At 32.8% G+C, this 16766-nt stretch overlaps 1 protein-coding gene across 1 annotated transcript; it reads right to left on the reverse strand.

Moving 5' to 3' along the window:
• Positions 1-505: 505 nt before the first annotated feature.
• On the reverse strand, positions 506-16729 carry LOC111046189 (zinc finger CCCH domain-containing protein 11A). The gene is made up of 6 exons (XM_022331685.2): positions 16576-16729; positions 16045-16149; positions 15333-15452; positions 13569-13680; positions 11216-11404; positions 506-3048 (listed from the first exon to the last, which is right to left on the reverse strand). Exons 2-6 carry the CDS (start codon positions 16099-16101, stop codon positions 1601-1603), a joined length of 1926 nt encoding a protein of 641 aa, XP_022187377.2. The 5' UTR covers positions 16102-16149; positions 16576-16729; the 3' UTR covers positions 506-1600.
• Between the last annotated feature and the right edge of the window lie 37 nt (positions 16730-16766).

Raw genomic sequence — 16766 nt, forward strand, 5'->3', positions numbered from 1 at the left:
CTCTACTATCACGTATTAAATTATTTTACCATAATTATGAATCACCCTGTATACTAGAAACAAAATATTCATCTAATCTAGCTCTACATTTCGAGCCACAATATGTGTTATTTCATTAGATAATTTATATACAGCAAGCAATTTTAAAATGCAACAATTCAATATGAATTAAAAGAATTCAAAAGACTTTACAATCATTACTGTGATACATACGTTTAGAATAACGTTTATTACTTACTTCAAACGTTCTATAACTGGCTATGAAATTGTACTAAGAATACATACTCATTTACATTACTTGAGATGGTTCAAAAAAACTATTTTCAAATAGTTTGCAACAAAAGAAATAATGAATAATTAAAAATCAATGATACACGAAATAGAAATCCCCAAAACAGGAATTAGATTCTATGCTATATACTATCGACTATTATAATTTCTTCAAAGAGATTAATTTTCAAATACTAACTATGCTAAATATTGCCATTAAATGTTTTAATGAATATTAATAATCCATTAAAAATTGGTGTTTATTACCCTACAGCTCACATTGCAATTTACAACTAATATATCATAAATTTATACAAAATAAGTGACACAAGTGGAATTTGTGAGGAACAAAAAGGTTTATATAAGATACAGAATCTTAAAGGCACCTGAATTTTATGAGTGAAGTTAAGAAAACTGTTTAATTCTAATACTAATCAATAGTATTGAGAGTTTCAGGTGTTTTAAGTGTTTAAACAGTTTTTATTCTTCATCGCCAGCAATATATTCATGAATACATAATTCGGATAAATAAATTATTACATAAAACGTCATTAATGTGAAGATAAAAATTGATGAATCACTGGTCGAATACGAAACATGAGATATATTAGATAATGGCAGACACACTCATTAAATATATTTTTTATAAAGCGTAATATTGGATGAAAAATACCCTAATAAGACACAATTCTGGCATTTAATGTGTGGTAATTTAAGATAATTTTTAAATAGCATAATATTTGACATATCGGATTTTAAAAAGGCCTTAATAAAGTGAATATAAGACACAATTCCAGCATTCAATGTGAGGTAATTTAAGATAACCTTCATACAGCGTAATATTGGATGAAAAAAGGCCCTAATAAGTGAATATAAGACACAATTTTAGCATTCGATGTGCTGATACTCTAAATTTCAAAATCAATTAATATTATTGCTTCAATTTTAGGCAACTCTTTTCAAGTAAGGTAAATCTATTAATAATCTCGTACTTGACTATCTAGAAATTTATCAATTATTTTACTATCAGTGTCCACTTCTACAGAATTGGATGTACTGTAATTAGAAAATAAATTACCATCACTGAGGTTGGCATGAACTATTCAATTACCTAGCAGTTCATCAATGCCATTTAGGATATCCTCAGTAGCCATTACTCCTCAATTACCAAGCAGTTCATCAATGCCATTCAGGATATCCTCAGTATTCATTTCTCCTCAATTACCAAGCAGTTCATCAATGCCATTCAGGATATCCTCAGTATCATTTCTCCTCAATTACCAAGCAGTTCATCAATGCCATTCAGGATATCCTCAGTATCCATTTCTCCTCAATTACCAAGCAGTTCATCAATGCCATTCAGGATATCCTCAGTATCCATTTCTCCAGGATTGGAGGTGCTTTCCGACAAATTACTGTAACTCTGTTCGGCATCCTCAGATCGGCTAGAGTTCAGCGAGAAGCTAGCCTGTTCATCTTCAGAAATTTTGGACCTTTTACCAGAATTTGCACCTTGGTCAGATTCTTCTTGTGTGTCACGTCTCATGGTTCTCTTCAGTCGGATTGGCCTCTTTTTCGAAGATACTTCAACGTTTTGTTGATTCTGGGGTGATACATCAACATTCTGAGGTGGTACATCAGTTGCCAGTTGGTTCTGTGGAGCTACAACATTCTGTTGATTTTGTGAAGGTGGAACAATACTCTGATTCCTTGAAGCTACATCAACATTCTGTTGACTCCTTGAAGGTGCATCAATATTCTGTTGATTTTGGGAAGGCACAACTTGGCACAAAGGACTTGTAACATTGACTGGTTTCTGTTTTTGACAAGCATCAATGTCTGCAACCTTTGTTGATTGTTGCAAAGGACTAACCACATTTATCTCTTTCGCCTTTTGTTGAGGGACATCAACACTTTCACCTTCTGTGCATCTATACAGCTTCTGAGGACTGATCTTCACAGATGCCTTGTGGATAATCAGGCTTGATTCTTGCTGAGGTGCATCAATACTTGTACTCTCTTCAAAAACAGCTTTCTGTGAGCTTTTCTCTTGAGGAGGATCATCAATTTCCTTTGGAATCTTCCCTGGAACATCAATAAAGGATTCTGGTGTTCCTGATGATTGTTTGATGTCGTCGACCTGTTTTTGTTTGTCTGGAGCATCAACAACTGATGATGTGCCAGGACTTGATGTTCTGATATGTTTTGGAGCATCAACAACTGCACTGCTCCTAGATGTGCCAGGACTTGATGATCTGAAACGTTCCTTGACATGTTTTGGAGCATCAACCGCTGCGCTACTTCCAACCGATGATGTGCCAGGACTTGATGATCTGACACGGCTTTCCTGATTGCTGACGTCATCACTGGACGTTTTCTCTTCTCCCACTCTCTCCGACTCCCATGTAGAATCCGGTTCCTGCAGTTGATTCTTCTTCTGCCGCTTTTCTCGGATCTCAGCCAAAGTGAGAACCCTGAACCCCAAACTGTCGCCGTCTTCACTCGACTTCCGCTTCGCTGTCGACTTCACCAGAGTCCTGTTAGTCGACTTTGTCAGCACACTCAAGTCCTTTACTATCGCCTTGTTTAGAACGTCCATCATAACATCCGCCGGGGCTTGACTAGGGTTCTGGGCTTCAATTTCCTCGGTGAAACTGTAGAAGGCGGCTGAAAGTTTTTGGATTTTCTCCAGACGTATTTCCTCCAGCGTTTTCACCCAGGATTTCTTCTGAGCAACCGATTTACACGGCGATGGAATGTCTAGTTCATTATCTGATTCTGCAAGAATACACAAAACTTGTGATAAGAAATGTTTATACTCTGACTCTAAGCAAAATTTATATCAACAGTAAATAGGATTGAATATTAGACTAGGGTTTATTTTCAATTGGGGTTCAAAGCAGTTTTGGGTGAATTTCTGTTTTTACCTGAATTGTAAGTATTGCCTATACATAAATATTATTATTACGTGATACAACTATGTTTAAACTTTGATTGCAATAAGAAAAACTAATAAACATAACCTATTTTTGGACAATTTCTATCTAAATTTGGGAAAGGAACAGTTTTGGGCTTTAAGCCTGTTGTTCCTTTCCAAATTATTCATAGTTGAGAATTATATTGTAACCTATGTATCAATTATAAATAAATAAATATCAACAGTAAATAGGGTTGAATATTAGGCTGTCTACTTTAAACTAGGGTTCAAAGAGTGATTGTAGAAATGTCTGTAAAATTATTTGGCAAATAAAAATTCAATTCAAAGCAGTTTTAGGTGAATGCCTGCTGTTTTTACCTGACTTGTATGTAGCCTATTATCTACAAATAAATATCATTACCACGCGATACAAGGTTGTAATTATATAAGTAATAATTGAATAAGTTGTGTGATTCTCATTGATTAAATAAATACAGCTAACTGACAGGAAATACTCATTCTGATTATAAATCTCGATTCCCACATATCAGTGACAGTTACAAAATATAATTTGCATGAGTTCTGATTGGACTGTTCCCACTCAGCACGGCCGAGCTAGTATGAATGGTCGCATTTGAACTTATAGGAATAATATTCTCAATATACCAGTCTTAATCACTGTCACTGTTATAAATATGAGAATCCATTTTTATAGTAATAGATGAATGCGCAACAGTGCTTTATATATTTGAAAGTCTGTAGAGAATAGATGAATGCACAACAGTGCGTTATATATTTGAAAGTCTGTAGAGACTTTTATTTTATTCATCTAATTAATTGGAATGAGAAAAAATTGGATTAAAAGCAAAGATTGTAGGGTTTGATCTTTGTGGGTGGGGAATCTATGCTGTGAATTTGGGCATAATTTTGATTTAAATTAGTAATCAAATTTGGTTCTTTTCAGTCAAAACAGTAAGGAGGGTGATGATGCGAGTAAAATAAAGGAATGAAGAATTAGTGAACATCTATATAAACAGTAAAGAGAAGTAGATAAATATTTGAGATGGTAAATATTAAAAATTGAATTACACAGTTATCATATTTTTGAAATACACTAGAAAATGTGTATTAAAAAAGTAAGAACTAATATAGTCTTGAACTTATGGCAAATGAGTGATATTTTTAATTATACAGGCTTCTTAAATTGGAGACTAAATATATTTTTCAGATAATTCTCTGAAATTTGATTATTCAGAGGAAATAAATTAGAAGCGAGTTATTTTTGTTGTATGTAACAAGTTACTGGAATAATCGACTCCAAGAATAAGTGGAATTATTTAATTCAAAGATATATTAATTTTACTTTGAAAATCATGATACAGAAGAAATTCACAGCAATCGAAATTTAGCTATTTTGATAAGAGTTACATACTTCCAAATTGTTTATTTTCAATTAATTTCCTAAATGAAGAAAACTACAACAGAAATCTACACTCTGCATATGAAATAAACACAATAATGAATGTGAATGAAGTTTATTATCAAATTCACATATTGGACAACGGTCAAATAGGAAAAAACAAATCTAATAAGAATATTAACCAAGGAATTTAGATCAATATACTTTTTTAAACACAGACAAAGTGCATGTAAAGCGTTATATAATACACAATTATATAATATCATCTCAGACACAATGATTCAGCTTTTATTTATAAAACTTCTATAGATGAACATTTTAAATGCAAAAAATAAATATTTTTTATAAATGGATAGTAAAAGCTTCTTTTGGTCGGTTTTAGACATTTCACTCATTTTATTGTATTGTCATTTTGATCAATCTTGCAATCAGGGGGTTCAGTGGACTCTATAAAAAATAAATATATGTTTTCAGAAATGTTAATAATTTAATCAATAAGAATACCTATAGACATTTATGTTTTTAATTGATACTTTTCAAACAAAGACTAGATGAACAAAATGATCAGTGTTACAGGATCAAATACCATTTGACAAGCATTAGCCTTTTTATGATAATACAGCATACATTGAAAATACAATATTTTCCGATTTTTTTTTCAATTCAGTAATAAAGTCCTTGAAGCGTATTCTTGCAGATCAGAAAAACTGACAAAATTGTACTAAATTAAAATTATTGTATTTAACACTTAAAATTAGAATAGACTTACAACAGATTAAAATTGAATCTTGAACTAAATTAGAATAATTAAACAAACTTGTTCTCATTTTCAACTGCAGCACAAAAGATGCAGACATTTATTTTGAGCAGATAAAGTTCGCACTATTAGAAGAAAATAAAGAAAGTAGAAAATAGCATGATTGTCATACTCTTAAAATTAGTAACCTTCATTGCATGTTGGTAGCCTAGTGAAATCTAAAGGTGCGTATAGATTTACGCGCCGCGAACATGAGCAATTCACTTTTAATCAGCTGATGCCAAGCTTTTTATATCTGTATCTTACCGTTTCTGTAAAAATACAGATATAGTCAGCTGATTAAAAGTGAATTGCTCATGTTCGCGGCGCGTATATCTGTACGCACCTTTACAGTTAATGTAAAAATATAAAGTACGTGAATATTTATTGCAGACATATTTTGAACAGATAAAATTCGCACTATTAGAAGAAGAAGAAGAAAGGAGAAAATAGCATAATTGTTTTAAATACTCTAGAAATTAGTTTTAGTATGTTAGTAATAGTATATAGAAATTAGTAATTATTATATTATATGCTTATTGAATACCAGGCACATCCCCAAAAATATTTTTCTAATAAATATTGTGCTGTTAATTTTATGTGTGTATATTTCACAGTGAATATGATTATTCACTCATGTTTTATAAATTATTTAAATTATGAAAACGCAAAAATATTTAGTAAAATATTACCAAAACATGTTACACAAAAATCAAATATTATGGTAACATTGTAATGTGGTATCACTTTTTTATACTATTTTTAAACTTTCTATATTGTAGTAAATATAAAAATTGAATGAAAATTTTAGTTCTGAGAACATCAAGTCGTATTAATCCACTATTTGAAGACATTAAGCCTCATTTGAAGTGAGGTCCCAACCATTCAATTAATTTGTAGTTTCAAACCAATGAGTATGTAGAATATAGTAGAAATAGAACGACAATGATGCCGTGGTCACCAATCCTTGCGCCGTACTGGGTGTCCGTGACTTCAAGTGTTTTCAAGATACCTCAATGGATATCATCATCAATTGAATAGGATAGGATATTTCAATTGCCGCAACATATCAATAAAATATATATCAAATATCAAATTTAATGCCGCAATAAGCATTATTATCAATGAAAAAGGAACGAATATTTTTGAAAAGAGTAAAAAACAACTGAGGGCATGTTGTAAGAGCTCATTTTATTGCACAATACCATAATTATTATATTATTAATAGTATAAAAATACACGGCAGTTCATTATACAAAAAAATGCTTGTTAAATAAATAGTTACAGTAAATATATAGCTCAACGATACAGAAAAAACTTGAGCTTTTAATTCATTCTAACTAACGATAATACTTCAAATTACAATATTTTCATTGAAGATTGAATCCTATAAAATCTATATAATTCAATATTATAGCAATCTATTTTGATAACAACATACAGAAGGCAAGAACTTGAAATGCTGAAGAATATTGAATTTGAAATTCAAGCGATGTGTCTTCTTTGAAGACAAGCTTCTAAATGAAGCTTTAAATTTGAAAAAATCATGCTTGAACCAAGATTTTTAATTTTGATCATAACTACCGTAATTGAAAAACAAAAATATATCTTCCAGTAATGGTGTTTCTTGATATAGGACAATTTTTCATCACAACTATGGTTCTAAAATGTTGAGTACAATATCCATTTAATATGGATTTCCTCAAATTTATCAGTTCTAAATTAATTCAAAAACAAAAAAATAAATCAAAAATGATAGTAGAAGTTTGAAGTAAAACATCAAATTAAGACTAAAACTAATCCCGTTTTCACCATGCAGTACAATTTAAGATCCAGTCTTATAAAAAAATGAAAAGAAATAAATTTTTCTTTCTAAATGGTAGAATACTAATAACGTTTCAATTAATAACTCACAATTTGATAAAAATATTCTTGATAATTGAAGAACGAGTATTTCTTGAAAATTGAAGCAAATTATTAAACTACCGTGAATATGTATAATTTTTAGTGAAATACTCAAAAATAAATGAATGTTACTGAAAATTGAGAAATGAAATAAAACAAGCCCTATTCAAAATGAATATTACTTCAAATTATGAGCTAAAAATTAGTAGAACTTTTCATGAATTACATGAACAGCAAGAAATCTTGTAGCTTAATCTTATTTCAAATTAAATGTATCTCTAGTTTTATGAACAATTCTCTAACTTGTTCATTTTCTTAGACTATAAACGTATATCATACTTGGTCAAAAACAAAAATACACTCTTAATGGATAACATAAGTTTAAATGTTTCTATGAATAATAACAATCAAGAGAGAGCTCTTCTTATCTACATAATACACCTCAAGAACTTTACCTATTTTACTTGCAATTTTGTCCAGAATAAGTAAGCAATTCGACAACTTTGAAATGACCTGGAAATTTCACATAATATCAATGGGATCAGTGAATAACACTCTCAATTAATAAATTGATGTATCCCTTTCTTGAAGCAAGATTGAATGGAAATTGACAACAATTCAAAGGTTTTAAAAATCAATTCATTCAGATCTTTGTAATTGGAAATAATAAGACTTTTTGTATTACTTAATGTATTGAGTAACTTTGTATACTTGATGTATTCCTCTTTCTGAAATATGAAGCAGGATTGACTGGAAATTGACAAAAATTTAAAGGTTTTAAAAATCAATTCATTCAGATCTTTGTAAGTAATTGGGAATAATAAATGATTAATATTCAATAATATCAATATTGAATACGTTATCATTGTCAATAATATCATAGTATAATCGGTGTCAATGACTTGCTTGCTTGATATCATATCTTGATCCATAATTTAAACTCTCAAACTCAACATAAAATGCATCAGTAATAAATAATAATGGTTTTATAATAAGAGAACTATGGGGAAAATGGTTTATGACCAGCCCAAAAGAATGTATTATTCAGAATTTCATGAATGGTTGTTGAAAGTAATTATATGTATCATTACTTTTTTCAATTATTATTTTATTCTAGACTATTATCATTCATTTCTATTACTAGAGAAATGAATGAATGCTCTAGTAAGGATTAACTCATGATATTCCAATCATATTCTCATTGTGAAATATTATATACAAAAGGAAAGAGCCTAACATATATAACAATATCACGAAGATGCAGGATTTTTATGAATGAAACTTATATTGTCAATTTCGATTACTAGTGAATTTACAATCTCGATCCAGGATTAGTCTATTCGTTACATGATAATAAACAAATAATTATTATTGCTAGTTTTTGAAGAAACAATAGATACAAGATCCTAGGATGAAATACAATCAAGAAGCTCCAAATTGGATCAAATTGGGAATGGAGCAGGGTGATGTCTTCTAAAAATATTATTTTTTCGATCTAGAACAAATTAAATGGGTTTAGAAAAATGTGCGCCCTATTTTAACTGATAATATTACTAGATCTAGAATAGTCAATAGTTCAATAATTATATGCTTTCAGCTATAATTTGGGGAACATGATCTGAGAAAATCTTATATAATACACACTTCAAAACACAGATCTTGTACGAGATGTTTATTCTTCTCCAATATAAGACTAATTTTATTAGATTCTAATGTACAAAAAGTATTGGAAACATAGAAATAAATGATTTAATAGATAAGCTAATATTCTAGAGTAAAGGCAAAGTCTAGATTCATATATGGGTGCAGTAGATCTATTTTTGATTTTATGATGAATGACATGTAAAATGTATTTACTTATTATTTAATATATAAAATGTAGTAGGCTTACAAATCATTGAGTAAGCTAGTGAGTTAAAGATTCACAAATTATACAATAATTTAAGTATATTAACCTTGAAAAATATTCAAGTCAATACATGGGGACAACAATATATAACTCTTGTAGTACTGTTGTAGAATACATAATATTTTGAGCTCAAATGAACAACCTCCCAAAGTATTCACATTACTAATAATAGGACTGTGAAAATAGAAAATACTAAAATTCCATACAAAAAGATGCAATATATCTATGAACTTTGGGCCTTTCAGATGTGGACAATAGTTCAAGTTAAGCTTTAATACTTGAGTTCAGTTAAGCTTCAACTCAAAAATCTCGTTCAAATATTAAGCTGCAACAGGAAAAGTGAAGGAGATATGGATAAACTCTGATGAATATAATTAATTATTATAGAAATAAATATAATTTGCAATCGGGGCCGAAAATAGTAAATTTGCAATTTTATATTTAATATCGATTTTCAAAAAATGATTATTCCGTGTATATTATTGTAGAAGAGGCAACTGGTATTAAAACATTATTACTATAATATAGTAATTGGATAATCATGAGTTTATCTACTATGAATTTGGATTTGATTGCATTATTGTAACTTATTGAATCTGTAATCTACAAGTCATTAAACCTTGAAGGTTTATGGAGAGGAAGCAAGGTTTCCCAATCACAGAATAATGTATTGGTTCACTACAACATGTTTAAAGAGTCAATAAATTGAATTTGTCATTTATTTGAGTCATATATCAGTTACTTAGTACCAATCTAGAGAGATTCAAGAAATGCTAACAGAGAAAACCTCTAAATATTTACTTTAGAGCCCCAAAATTTGATGAGTTCTAAAAAACCAACTCAGTAGCCTACTTTCAGATCATTATAATGATTACAAATAATAGGCTAGCTATAACGATTATCCAAACACCAGGAAATAGAATAAATTCCCATATATTTATATCATTACAAATATAATGTATGTGATTTGCAAATAAATAGTAATCTACTACATGTGTTCAATCTCTTCAAAGACATATTTTATAATGTACAATCCCTAAAGGCCTGATAATCTTAGTGCAATCGAATACCTCCTTCAAATTTGATCACGAGTGAGTTAAACTAGTTCTTTTTCTTTCAAGAAAACAGAAAAGTTCTTTTTCAAAACAGAAAACAAGTTCCTTTTCTTTCAAGAGAACAGAAAAGTTCTTTTTCAAAACAGAAAACAAGTTCCTTTTCTTTCAAGAAAACAGAAAAGTTCTTTTTCAAAACAGAAAACAAGTTCCTTTTCTTTCAAGAAAACAGAAAAGTTCTTTTTCAAAACAGAAAACAAGTTCCTTTTCTTTCAAGAAAACAGAAAAGTTCTTTTTCAAAACAGAAAACAAGTTCCTTTTTTCAAGAAAACAGAAAAGTTCTTTTTCAAAACAGAAAACAAGTTCCTTTTCTTTCAAGAGAACAGAAAAGTTCTTTTTCAAAACAGAAAACAAGTTCCTTTTCTTTCAAGAAAACAGAAAAGTACACATACCTTCTCGACAATACCATCCTCTATATTTTGTACAATTTATAATCCCTATAATAATCTTGGTATAATCGCATAAGTACCTGCTTGAAATTTGTTCGAGAGTTGATTCAACTAGTGTTATTTCTTTCAAAAAGAAGAAAACTACATACTTTCAATCTTTCGACAGAGTTATAGAGTTATCCTCTATAGCTCTACTACCACAAATAGAAAGTTATCCTTTATATGGGTTTGAATAATTTATAAACCCTATAAAATAATCTTAGTTCAATCGCATATCTCCTTCAAATTTGATTACGAGTGGATTTAAATGGCGTTTTTTAAACAGAAAACTATAAGCTTTCAATCTCCTTGAGAAAGTTATCGCCTATATTTTTTAATAATTCATGTATTTTTTCTCAAACACATTTCAATCTTCTTGGCAGATTTATCTTCCATATATTTTTGTTATTTATAATTTACAATCACTATAATATTATGATGTTAGTACAATCGCATACCTTCTTCGAACTTGACGACAAGTGGATCGACGGGGGGCGAAGAGAAGCTGAGGTCGTTCTCGAGAGTGCTGGGGTTGGGCCTCCTGAGGCCTCCCTCGTGTTTGTGATGACTGGTCGTGTCTACGGCGATATTTTTCGGTACTGAACTCACGCCAGAGCTCTGGGTGGTCATACCTGCACTCACGGTTGCTGTAAATTTATAATTAACTATCAGTAAACTAGAACATTATCATACAACTATCAAAAACAAAAATAATCCATAAATAAGGGTGCGTGCACACAGATTAATCGATTTTTATTATAAAATGCTAGGTTTCGACAGACTCAAAAGAACTCAATTGAGTTCTTACAGAGTTCTACAGAAAGCGGTCTTTGGAGGATAATTAGGCTCAACTCACACTTACGCGACTCAGGTCGAGAAGAGACTCGACTCTAGTCGAGAGCATGTGTTTCCAAATGGTGACACTCAGACCAATCGATTCTAGTCTCCGCGACGTCACCATTTGAAAACACATGTTCTCGACTAGAGTCGAGTCTCTTCTCGACGCATCATAAGTTTTCAAATTGTCACCATTTGACACTCAGACTAGTCGATTCTAGTCTCCGCGACCTCAAGACTGTGAGACTGAGTCGAGCGTCGACTCGACATGTTGGTCGAGCCTCGACTTGAGTTGCGTAGTACCGTGCATTTTTAATGAAAGTGAGGTTATGTTTCATGAAAGTGATGTTTTATCATTTTAGATAAGACAATAATACGAATTAGATAAGACACTATATTCATAATAATTATTATACAATTTGATACATGCTAATTAGTGAAGAATTGAATCTTATATTTTTAATAAAGTATGGTTAGAAAATAGAGTAGCATGGAACTGAAGTAGTGACAATGAGCGAAAAAGTCGTCATATTCTCGACTGGAGTTGTACGATCTGAGTCGAGGCTCAACTCACACTTATGCGACTCAGGTCGAGAAGAGACTTGACTCTAGCCGAGAGCATGTGTTTCCAAATGGTGAAAGTCGCGGAGACTAGAATCGACTGGTCTGAGTGTCACCATTTGGAAACACATGCTCTTGACTAGAGTCGAGACTCTTCTCGACCTGAGTCGCGTAAGTGTGAGTTGAGCCTTAGACATCCATATATTCAGTTCTACAGAGAGCGGTCTTTGGAGGATACATAGACAATCATCCTTATCTATACCTTTCAAAGACCGCTGGAACTCTGAACGCCAGACCGCTCTCTGTATACACACACACACACTTAAAGTACTCAATATGCCAGACACGTACATTGATACTGTCATATGGAAATCAGTAGTTGTTAATAGCTGAACTCGTGAATCCCAGTTCACAATGCTTTCATCAACACTAAACTGTGATTATTGTTCTGACTCATGTACTGTGATTATTCAGCGACAAACATGTAAGGTGGCTACTGTGAATTGGTAGTCTTTTTCCTGCAAGATCCAGGATCTTGTAAGATACACGCGCATGTTTGTTTACATCGTCTCTCGGCTCCCAGAACTATCAAGAAACCACTGGTGCCTCACTACCTCTGCTATCTACAGTCCTAATGTGATACAAGCCTTGGGGTATAATAATAATCGTATGGCTTTTATCATAGCCACCTCTAATACAAGGCCCTGGTCTACGATATTGCAACGTCGCAGTGTAGGCCTAGAATCTAATACATGATTGGTGAAAAAGATTTTTTAAAATACCAGTTGATCTTTTTCACCAATCATGTATTAGATTGTAGGCCTACATTGCGACGTTGCAATATCGTAGGCTAGGGCCTTGTATTAGAGGTGGCTATGCTTTGATTGGTGGGGAGTCCCTGACGGAAGTTCCACCTCGCCTGAATACATCATTTAAGCCGACAATGAACCTTACAACTGTCATAATTCAGCCGGGACCGATAGTTTAACGTGCCCATCCGATAACCTGTGAGCCTTGGGGTATGATCATGGATGCGTATACGTGTAAGTACACACTTGGTAATGCATGACCAATCGCGCAGATGAGAAACAAAATGTGGAAAGAGCAATAGGAACACTCACACTGAACGCGTGCACTTGCTGGTTGCGTTCAGTGTGAGCAGCTACAGACAAGTCACAACGTGTTTCAATGGCTCTTTCCAGATTTTGTTTCTCGGCTCATGCATGATCTGACGTGCACTTGCACATACACGCGTCCAATGTGATCATACCCTGGGAATAATAAGTGGATAGCTGACTGCTAGTCTGTTGTCCTAGTGTAATACCTGATAAGGTAAAGAAATAATAACTGATAGATGAATTATACGATATTGAAACTTTCAAAATTCAACAAAATATAGATTAAACTACTTACGAGTGTCTTTACTGACGCCATCGGTCTTTCCCTGATGTAGAAAAGGACAGTGCGGCTTACGGCATCCATTAGGCTGTGATTCCCAAAAACAGGGTATGACTTTTCTGTTTTTCTGCAATGTGATAAAACACAACATATTAGCTGAAAATTGTAAAACAATCCTAAAAATAAGTAGGCCTATAGCCTAATTGATTGTCTAGAAATTGTAAGGCTCAACTCACACTTACGCGACTCAGGTCGAGAAGAGACTCGACTCTAGTCGAGAGCATGTGTTTTCAAATGGTGACATCGCGGAGACTAGAATCGACTGGTCTGAGTGTCACCATTTGGAAACACATGCTCCTGAGCCGCATAAGTGTGAGTTGAGCCTTAAGCTGCGTACAGATATACGCGCCTCCAACCCGCTTCGCGCACGCTCCGCCCTCGTTCCTCCATCGCTCCGCCCCCGATCTGCAGTCACACCGATCATGAACGTTACGGGAGATGTTAGCTCTTCTCGCGTTCCACTCTTGCACCCCGGTCGATCATCAATCGCTCTGCTCGATTGACGTTCGGTTGCGGAGCAGAGCGAAAGTCTGTACGCACCTTAAGATTCAATTCCTTCTATAGTAGATGGAGGTTCAGATAGGGAAGTCAAGTCATCTTATATTGAATTTACCAAATTATTGCAAGACAAAAAAATCGTTGCCAGACGATGATTTAATAATGAGTTTTCATAATGATTGATATTAAATTTCATAATATTATTGAGCTAGTTGTTCCTTTCTCATTCATTCATAATACCTTTAAAACCTTCTGCTTCAACCACTACCCAAACTTGTAGGATCGATGACGTCATGAAATTAAATTTAAATACACGTAATATTATACAACTGTTTCGATGGCAGATAAAACAGGGACTACTTTTAATAAAAGTTCAAATCATCACTCATAAATAATTCATCCACATTATAATATGCCTTGTCACGAAGCAGCTTTTTATTTTTGACGCCATCGATCCCATATTATGGATAAGGATGCAGATTTAGGTATAAGGTATTTATTTATTTATTATTTTACAAAGGCTACTTTCTAGAAGTATTCTAAGCCTAGCTTCCTGCTGGTTTTCTTGAAGGCGGCCTCATCCAACTGCTTCACACCAGGAAGCAGAATGTGAAAGAATTTCAGGGCAGGGATTCTTCAACTGGCCTGTGATCGGTGGAGGCGTCTCTTGGAGACATTCAGTAGCTCAAGGCGCATATTGTGGTAGTGAATGACACTACGGGCAGCCAGAGTATACACAGGAGGATGTAATAGCTGAATACCGTCACCACACCTAGAGCAAAGATGGGCTTGCAGTGGGCAAGATGGTCGTTGTCTGTAGGTGCGTAGGCCTACAGATTTACGCGCCGCGAACACGAGCTATTCAATCAGCTGATGCCAAGGTTTTTATAATAAGCCAAGGCTGTACAAATACAGATATAATCAGCTGATGAAAAGTGAAGTTCGCGGCGCATAAATCCGTACGCACCTTGTTATAAATCTAATGATTCTCACAGTCTTCTTTTGCAGCCTCAGGACTACATGGAGTGACCCCACAAGAGCAATCCAATGATTCCAATGATGTGGTATTGGAAGAGAGCATGATAGATGATTACAAGATACCTCTAAGTCATTAGGCCCCTCAGGGTGTGAACACTCTCCTGAGATAAAATGTTAATCTTTTTCTTATTGAAATGAAATAAACGTACTATTTGAATACAATAAATTATGAATTTTTCTCACCTTCAGCAGCATATGCCTGTACTGACATCTCAGGTTGTTACAATTGCCTGTTTTCCAGTTGGTGCAGACGGTCTCGCAGCCCAAGGCCAGCTCCTCATGTCGGAATGGGCACTCACGTCCCTGTTAAAATAAATTTCTCATTTAGGTTGACACTTGTTCACAAAAAAAAACATTCTGAGATTTGTATCAACCAGTTAACAGCACAAAACTTGACAAATCATATAATTTTAATACAAACCTTTAAATTTTTGAATGGATTTAATCACGAGATCAAATTACAAGAGCAAGTAGCCTAAAAACTAAATTAAGAGTTAGAACTTGGGAAAGATACGGTAAACAAGATTTTAGGTCTTAAAACTTTTCATTACACTGTTGAAAACCTATCCAATGGTGGCATTTTTCAAGGTATCTAGGCTCACATATTGTGATTTGGATACTAGGCCTATCAAGCTCTTCAAAAGGAGCAAAAAAACCAACTTAAAACTTGAGAACAAGAATCAAATCAAGTAAGTAGTCAACATAATTTATGAACCAAGAACTAAATCGGGTAAGAGCTTAGTTAGAGATAACTTACTTAGGTACTTAGTAAGAGCTAAGTTAAATCTGAAGTAAAATCAAGTAAAAGAAATTTACATTCTTATGAAGATGTTAACTTTTATCTGATGAAAAAATTATATAGGCCTAGGCCTCAACAACAAAATGAAATTCTTACCTTAAAACAAGTTGAGTAGTAGTAGAAATAGCAGTCGTCTAGTTTCTTGTTGGCCATGGTTCAATTCTCATTTAATATTTATTTGTAGGTCTATTTCAAGTATCTCTGCAAACAGAAGAAAAATACAAAAATAAAAGATAATAAAGTTTGAAAAAGTAATAAAGTTTATAAGTGGTGCTACATATGGTAATTCAATTAAATTCTAGAGTTTGCAACAGCTTTCAAAATTCGAGCATGGTAACAAACGTTACCCAATAACTTAACCCAGTTTTTTGATCCATATGGCTTTACAACTCTAATAATAAATTGCAGTATTCTATAACTATAAAAATTTTCTGTATATTTGAAAGACTACTTCAATAAATCTAGAAAAGTTTTAATGATTCTTTTCTAGATTTTATCTTCAAAATCTAATTTGGGATCTAGCCTATATGGTCAATGTGACTTCAATGAAACAGACTACTTATTTAATGAAGAAGAATAAACAGCACGTAAATATGAAACAAAAGAATAAAGAAAGTAATAACTTACCGAAATATTTACAAGCTAGAAGAAATAAATTGAAACACTCCTACAAACAAGACAATAATGTTACGTTAATATCAAGACATCAAACATCCATTTTTCTTGGAATTTGGAAAATGGTATCGAGATCGAGATTTCTAATATCGACTGTTGATAGTAGGCCTTCATGATCACGATAGAGGTAAATAAGATACCAA

This window comes from Nilaparvata lugens, chromosome 12 (genome assembly GCF_014356525.2).
Source record: "Nilaparvata lugens isolate BPH chromosome 12, ASM1435652v1, whole genome shotgun sequence".
In the NCBI taxonomy this organism is placed as follows: domain Eukaryota; kingdom Metazoa; phylum Arthropoda; class Insecta; order Hemiptera; family Delphacidae; genus Nilaparvata; species Nilaparvata lugens.